Here is a 7,824-nt window from a genome sequence, read left to right as displayed (position 1 = left end):
TGTTCTCCACCTGTTTTCCATACTAGTATCTAGTAGGGCTACAGTGCATTTCAAAACTATAGACGCGTAGGGTTTTTGAAATATTTCAAATTTGGCTGGAACTTTTAGAGAATAGTTTTCGGAATATTGCTCAGGATCGCTCCACAATTACTCTCATATAGTTTCTAAAGGATTGGATAACAGACGCCCAGTTTGGAAAAATTTATGCACAAAGTGATCACAGATTTTATGTGGTATAGATGCTGGCATAACGGTTTTTGCCTAGGTACGCGTCTATAGTTTTGAAATGGACTGTAGGGCTGTGGCTAGCTGTGTCAATACATGTACAGGTACATGTAGTAAAAAAATTGGAAAGGATCTACACGCCATGCCCACATGCACAGACTACAGAGTCGTGACCGCGCACCGCGGGACCGTTGCAAAAAGACTTGGTGGTCAGGGCGTCACGAACTAACGGCGTCGGATCCGTGGAATGCTTGCAGCATTTTCAAAAGGCAGTTCTCACAAAATCGATGACTGTGGACCTACCCACTTGATTTGACATTTCCCTGACTCGACTGGATGTGCTAGTCTTGTTTGAAAATCGCCTCAGTGAATCAGCTTCTGTTCAGACTGGCGTAAGAGAACGGCTCTCGGCCGGGCAGCCTTACACCACAACTGCAGCAGACTCTGGTTTCGTTGGGCCATGGAGTCCGCTGACGACTTACGTCGACTTGAAGGTGAAGACAAATCTGTTGTTTTGAATCACAATCACTGATAAATATACACGCAAATATTGGCGGAGAAGAAATATTAGGTTTGACCACTGAGATTCTGGTAGTACTGTAGTACACAACATACATGCATTTAGAAAAGCGATCCTGTCAACTTTTATTGTGTTCTCTGAAGTCGTCGGTGTACAGAGTTGCATACTCGTGGGGTCATGTACTCTTGATACTTGTAGTATGTACTCTTGATACTACTACATGTAGTAGAATCTGGTGTGTGTGTGTGTGTGTGTGTGTGTGTGTGTGTATGTATGTATGTGCGCGTTTGTGTGTTCATGCATGTGTGGGTTGGTGCTGCATGCATGTGTACCTGTGTGCTTGGCGTTCTGTACACGTGCTATGTGCTCGGCATTGCTCAGACTTGGAGAATGCACAGCGACATATGCATTCAATGGTCTTGGCCATCGAGGCACAACTCAGCAGCTTGGAAGTACTGCTAGCAGGAGAAAGAGCCATACCATGTACTGTCAATGAAGGGCACACGGAACACACTGTACATTGGCCATCATCCAGTACTGGTAAGAGCGCAGATTCTTCAACCACAATCAGACATGAGCCAGCAACGAGCATGGTGACTGATACTGGGGCCGATGCTCTACGAAGGCCTTCATTGACACACACTCCGGAGCGCCACCCTGCTCACACGACGACCAGCCTCAGTGAGCGTCTAAAGTCCTACCCGAAGCCAGTGCATCCGTACTACCCGGGACTAAGAGCATCGTATTGCCCCACGGCTATGTTCCACTCAAGCAAGGGCTATCGTCACGGCAGACCACCAGCGCAGTCCATTCACCGGGCAGCAACCGTACACTTACCGACCTACGACCAAAGCCAGACAACGGCAATGGCCACCGGCACCAGTACTGCTGCTGATCCCCAGGCATTGCCAGTTGCACAAACGTCTTTAGCAAGGGTGAAGCACGCGGGACTGAACGCGTCGCTTCCAGACCTCTACACCGGCAAGAGCAGTGAGCACATGCCCAGTAATGATAATGTGGGCGGCGATCAGTCTTCAAGTCTGGTTCGGTCTCAGTCCAATGTTGATGTGCTGGTACCTGAAACCGCCACTGACGGCGGCAGGTCATTGTCCAAAACAGCAGCGGCGCCGGACAGGAGAGTACAGTACCATCACCGCAGCTCATCTTACGTCCATGCCTCGCAAGATGAGGACGTGATACGGATGATGCAAGAGGACAAGGCTCACCAGGTGGATGCCTCTTCTTTAGTTCTCCAGTCCTTGCAAGAAGACCAGCCGCTGACTGTCCAGCCGGCCAAGCATCACACGGGAAGTCCTTCCTGTTACACTGGTGCGGTGGCCGGTCCTGTTGAGAGAGACTCTGCTTACCTGCCAGATGATGATGTTACGGCGTCTTTGCCACCTACTGGTGGTGTGGCAGGTGCAGGACGAGACGCAGGCGTAGGCCTGGCACCGCGTTCATCCACCATGCCTGCCAATGCCGGCAAACGCCATCTGCGTGGACAGGTATGTGCCCTGTGGGAGACTGTGTTGTATCTGTGTCTACCAGCAGTGCTTGTTATTTGCTACATCGATGGTGAGAATCAGGCGCGTGCGTCGTATGGGTTCCTGGGTGCCCGGAACCCCCTTTTTTCGCTCAAAACGCAGGATTTTGCTTCATTTTTTGAAAATTTTCCCGGGGAAGGCCCCCCCTTCAAGGGCACCCGCGCACGCGCCTGATCTGAATGCTCACAGAACGCTGTACTTGTCATCTACTCTTCATTGGCTGAATGGTCCATTCATGTGTGTGTGTGTGTGTGTGTGTGTGTGTGTGTGTGTGTGTGTGTGTGTGTGTGTGTGTGTGTGTGTTCGTTCGTGTGTGCTTTTCACATCAGGGTGCAACGGGCGGAGTGGCCCGAGCATCCATCAAGCACACGAGTACAGTGGGATACGGACTGCGCCAGCACACTGTCTATCACTGTGTAGCATATGACAGAGCAGTAAGCTGGATATCAGCATGCATTTGTACAAGTACATTATTTACTCTCCTGCTACAATATCTGTGTACGCCGCTATCTTAACCATGCATTCTCTCACACGAGCAGTCTCTGGGCTGCATAATTATAGGATTTGTGCACCGGTACCTTGAATGTATGTACCGGCACAATGTCATGTTGTGGATCTACTTCAGCAGCATAGGATTCCTGGTACATTCGCTGCAAATCATGTCATCTACCCTCTTTCAACTGTCTTATGACCTAGGGTGTGCTGCTGGAGGCTGACAGGCGCTATAACGATTTCGTAATGCTCCGCGATGTTGTACAGTGGCAGTACCCCGATCTCAAAAGCCAGCTACCCCAGTTGCCGGAGAAGAAGATGCTCGGTAAGCAGGCGATCATCACCAACATCCTCTACTGTACTGCACTGTACTGCACTGTACTCTGCTCTACTGCACTGCACTGTACTGCGCTGCACTGTACTGCACTGTGCAGATATTGCTTATGTGCGGGTGCATTGCTCTCTAGATCGATGTACGTTCAGATAAGAAGTACAGTACCTGTACCTCGGATACTTTGTTGAACATCTCCCTCCAAAATCTTAATCTGTAGTGCTGTACTCCGTGGCAATCAGTCTGGTTCCTGCATGCCAAGCCGAGCTAGCACTAAATGCACTTCAGAGAATGTAAACGGGCACTACACACTGCTTATACTGAGTCTGTTTAAAAAAACCTGTTGTGTCCTCCCTGCAGGAAAACTGAATTCCGCTGTTGTGGAACAGAGACGCCTTGGTCTGCAAGATTTCCTGCACTTCATCGTTTCGCATCCCACCCTGCAACGAGACGAGGCCCTAGTGTTGAAGCCTTGGCTACTCAAACCACCCTAAAGCACGTCTGGGTACGGGTTTGTTCACGCCTTTGGAGACACCTTCGGTAAATGATTGGTTATCGACTTCTGAAGTAATTGTATAATAAGCTTGGCCGGGGGCAGTGAGATCGCTACAATAAATGTCTTGTATCTTGCAGACTCCATTCGTATACTGGCAGTTTGCTTGCTAGTTGTAGTCTTGCCTTTCTTTTTAGAAACAAGCTTATAACTCCTGGTCTAGGCACATACTCTCCGCTCTCAATACTCACTCCCTACTCAACCGACACAGGAACAGAAACAGCTAGTGAGATACCATTTAGCTCCCTCAAGCTAATGATTTACAAACTGAGTCAGGAAAATGGCCTAAGCTACTCACAACCACATAGTATTTCAAGTTGCATTGTAAGACAGCAGACTTCTTCTCACAGCTGGTTACAGACTTGAGATTATGTTGTATGGGTTGAGCTATGCTTCCAGTGTAGTCCTGTGTGTGCGCGTGTGTGTGTGTATGTGTGTGTGTGTGTGTGTGTGTGTGTGTGTGTGTGTGTGTGTGTGTGTGCTATCCCCTGTTCCCAACCTCCTTATGGCAGAACTAAGAAATCTCGAATTAGAACACCTAAACCATAGTAAACATTGTACAAAATTGCAGGCAGCCCAGTTTATTGCAGTCCTTGTGCATAAAGCGGAAGAATGACTGTTGGTGCTGCACAGTCGTTTTGATATCTGAACGAACTCCATGATACGGGGGGGGGGGGGGTAGAATACCGGTATTTTTTTTACGACTCCCTGTTAGTAACCTCTACTCGCAGATGAGCACTGAAGCAGGAGTGTACCCTGGTTGCGGTCTCTTTCAATGGGCCCGCTCGCCTTTATTACGGCTTCTTCTGCGCACCGTGAAGAAGATCAAAACCTCAGCTTCACACATCTTACTATTTTCGGAGCAGAGTGCAAGATCATGTACTGTATAAGCAGAAAAATTCGTCTGGAATTTAATTTCGTCTTTTTCGTCCAAGGAGCTTTTGGACTAAATTAAATGTAGGACGAATATCGATTTGTGCAGCTTTTCTATACACTCTTATGATCCATGGACGAAATTTTTAACCGGACGAACTCCTTTTCTTTGGAGTTACGAAATTATTGACCGACGAAATTTTCTGCCTCTACAGTACCTACTAACATCTGGGAACCGCCCAGGGACTTGAGTGGATCAAGCAAAAGCTGCGGTACGAAAACAAAAATGGTATTGGGCTCTGATGACTTGAACGCATATACAATATAAGTAGGGAGCGTCTCAGCTTCCTCGGACCAAGGCAATTCGACCCGGCACCCTGAAGACACTCGAGTAGTGACATTTTGATTCTAGACCATGCTTCCCCTTTAAGGACTCTGGCCCAATCTCGACACACCATACAACCAGTATACCGCATCTCATAGAATTTGTACTGCCTTTTTACAGTTTGAGTGGAAAACAGTCACACTGGGGTCAAGATAAAATTAAAATTCAGCAGGGGAGGGTTAAAGATGAAGAGGAAATGGTAGCAAGCACACAGTGAAGAGAGGCGAGGATAAACCCAACAGTATACAGCCAGCTGGTTACTTCTCAGCATATTGACATTGCGTACTAAACAGCTACAAATTGAGAAAAAAATGGTTTCAAGAATTAATCCAATCGCTATGACACTAACAATTATCTATAATTCCGATTTCCGGTTGATGTGAATGAGCTCCACCTCGAAGATCAACGTAGCACCACCGGGGATCTTTGGAGGGGATCCCCTGTCGCCATATCCAAGGTCTGATGGGATAACAAGACGTCTCTTCTCACCTTCACACATGCTAAGCAATCCCTGGTCCCAACCCTTGATGACTTGTCCTGCGCCCAGAGTAAATACGAATGGGTCGCCACGAGGAATGCTGCTGTCGAACTCAGTGCCATCCTCCAAAGTTCCAGTGTAGTGCATACTCAGACTGTCTCCCTTGCTGCTCTTCTTTTTGCACTCGGCCTCTAGAATTCTCTTCTTGATTCCAATCCTGAGTTTTTTCGTGTCACCAGCCATCACGCTTGCGAGGCAGCTGGCTGCAATGCAGCACAGCAACAAGAAAGTAAGGCAGCGCATGGCTGAATCAAGTGCAAGCAGTGCCCTTCACAGGAGAGTGGAGAGCAAAGCAATCCAACGATGGAAGAGTTCTGAAATTCGAAAAGGATGATGAAGACAGATCAAGCCGAAGGCAGTAGCATCATTTTTTTGGATTTTTCAACCAATCTCACTACGACACGCTCGAACTCAAAAAGAGCACGTGACTACAAGTGACTCGACTAGACTGTGTACAAAAGTGTGGGTACATGGCGGCATGGGCCATGGGGCCCATACACTGATACAGATCCTGCCGGCAATTCTTTCGGCAAAATATCGAAGAATTGAAAGAGCGGAAATTGCCGGCAAAATCGGAGCAAAATATCGAGATGTTGGGTAAAATCGATGGCTGATACATGTACAGTCTGTATCGGCTATAGAGTGACCGGATATAAGAATATATCGGCTACAGTGATATTGGTACGAAATATCAAAAGCAAAACGTATTTTATCCAGTACAAATATCACTATAACCAATATTATCGGATGTAATGATATATCGGATATTATGATGGCAACAAAGAATCAAAACATGCATAACACACTATATTATTATCGGTTATAGTGATGATTTTAAAATACATGTAGCAATAATGTCAAATGCCCTATTTTTTACTATCTTCACGTTGCTTATTTTTATAGTGATACATGTACATGTACATAACAGGATTTTTTTATGGAAATGCGGGCACTGTCAACTATGCAGCATGCTCATTTGTCAAAACGCCATGCTGGAAGTATTTCCTTGCCTTTCATGTGTTGATATCGAAAAAAGAAAAAAATCGATCGTATCGCATATAGTGATGCATCGGTTATAGTGATAAAATCACGGAAATCAAAAGGGTACGCTATAGCCGATACAGACTGTACTTGGATTTCCTTGTTTCTTACCCGGTCAGCAGGATACACCGAAATATCTCTGGGATTCACTGTGGATTGACTTGATTTTGGAAGAACTCAGGGACGTTGAAACCCGTGTTGGGAAACCGACCCTTTTTATGAAACGTTAACGTGTTGTACGGGAAGTGGATATCATACACGTTTTTCCGGAGCAAAATGGAGCAAAATATCGAGTTTCTTGTGCCAGGCTCGGCAAAATATCGAAGATTTCGCAACAACATTTTGCCGCAAAATATCGAGGCGACCGGAGCAGCATCTGTCTGGGTGCAGCTAGGCCCCGGTGTAATATGCCCGAAACTTTGCCGAAAATGCTTTTGGGAAATTCTCGTAAACCTTGCCGAAAATGCTCCCAAACCTTGCCGAACATGCTCGGAAAATGCTCACTTTTTTGTAATCCTCAGCACACGCCGTCAAAAGACTCAAAACCAGGGAGTCAGAAAATACCGGTATTATACGACTCCCTGGTCAAAACCATTACATGTATTTTCAATTCATAAAGTACTCAACAAGAAGCTAACCCACGGAATGCGGAAGTGACGTTCTTGTTTGGGAAGTTTTTCTTCTCTCAATTTTGATACACAACGGCCAAGTGCTCCGTTTCCCCCAAAAATGCTGCGTCACGAGCCCAAAGTGCTGGGTTCGCGTATTGTACCGAAAATGCTCAAAAAAATGCCGGCATATTACACGGGGGCCTAGGTGCAGCCCATTGCCATGCATCGGCAGTGGCACGTGGTTTCTCGTACCCAGACCTCATTGGGGTAGCAAGAGTGTATGGCAGCCGCCCAAGAGTGCGTCGGAAAACTGATCATGGCCCGGTCTGATGAATGGCCACTCGGATACTCAGCAACTCACAAGATGCCGGCAATCAGCAGGGCATACAATGTGCATAAGTTCTTTTCTTCCTTTCCTTTCATGCTCAGTGCTTCTTCAAGTTAGAAGTAGAAAGGACTCAGCAGCAGAACTTGAAGTCGCGGCAAGAGAAAGGAACTCATGACATGATCATGCCAGGCGATAGGCAAATCACTCAGCTGATCAGTTCAATACGTCATCAATAGTAGTACTGAGCTGAGCGGCACTGGAAAATGGCTGAAATACAATACACATTGTATTAGATGACCCCAGGCTGCTCCCAGAGAAGAGCCGCTTGGACTTGGAATGATGAAGCTAACCGCAGAGATCCACCGTTGTCGAGCCCGGCGGCA

At 47.0% G+C, this 7,824-nt stretch overlaps 2 protein-coding genes across 2 annotated transcripts; one reads left to right on the top strand and one right to left on the bottom strand.

Annotated features, from left to right (window-relative positions):
• The first annotated feature begins 531 nt into the window (after positions 1–531).
• LOC135804615 (uncharacterized) lies at positions 532–4,055 on the top strand. The gene is made up of 5 exons (XM_065318527.1): positions 532–719; positions 1,127–2,250; positions 2,619–2,723; positions 2,986–3,106; positions 3,473–4,055. The coding sequence occupies exons 1-5, from the start codon at positions 686–688 to the stop codon at positions 3,604–3,606; spliced, it is 1,518 nt and encodes a 505-aa protein (XP_065174599.1). The 5' UTR covers positions 532–685; the 3' UTR covers positions 3,607–4,055.
• Positions 4,056–5,278: 1,223 nt separating this feature from the next.
• LOC135805843 (peptidyl-prolyl cis-trans isomerase FKBP2-like) lies at positions 5,279–5,644 on the bottom strand. The gene has a single exon (XM_065319961.1). It carries the CDS (start codon positions 5,642–5,644, stop codon positions 5,279–5,281), a length of 366 nt encoding a protein of 121 aa, XP_065176033.1.
• Between the last annotated feature and the right edge of the window lie 2,180 nt (positions 5,645–7,824).

The sequence above is a fragment of the Sycon ciliatum genome, chromosome 1, assembly GCF_964019385.1.
Source record: "Sycon ciliatum chromosome 1, ocSycCili1.1, whole genome shotgun sequence".
Lineage (NCBI taxonomy): Eukaryota > Metazoa > Porifera > Calcarea > Leucosolenida > Sycettidae > Sycon > Sycon ciliatum.
The sequence above is the reverse complement of the archived record's forward strand: the minus strand, read 5'-3'. Positions and strand labels throughout refer to the sequence as shown.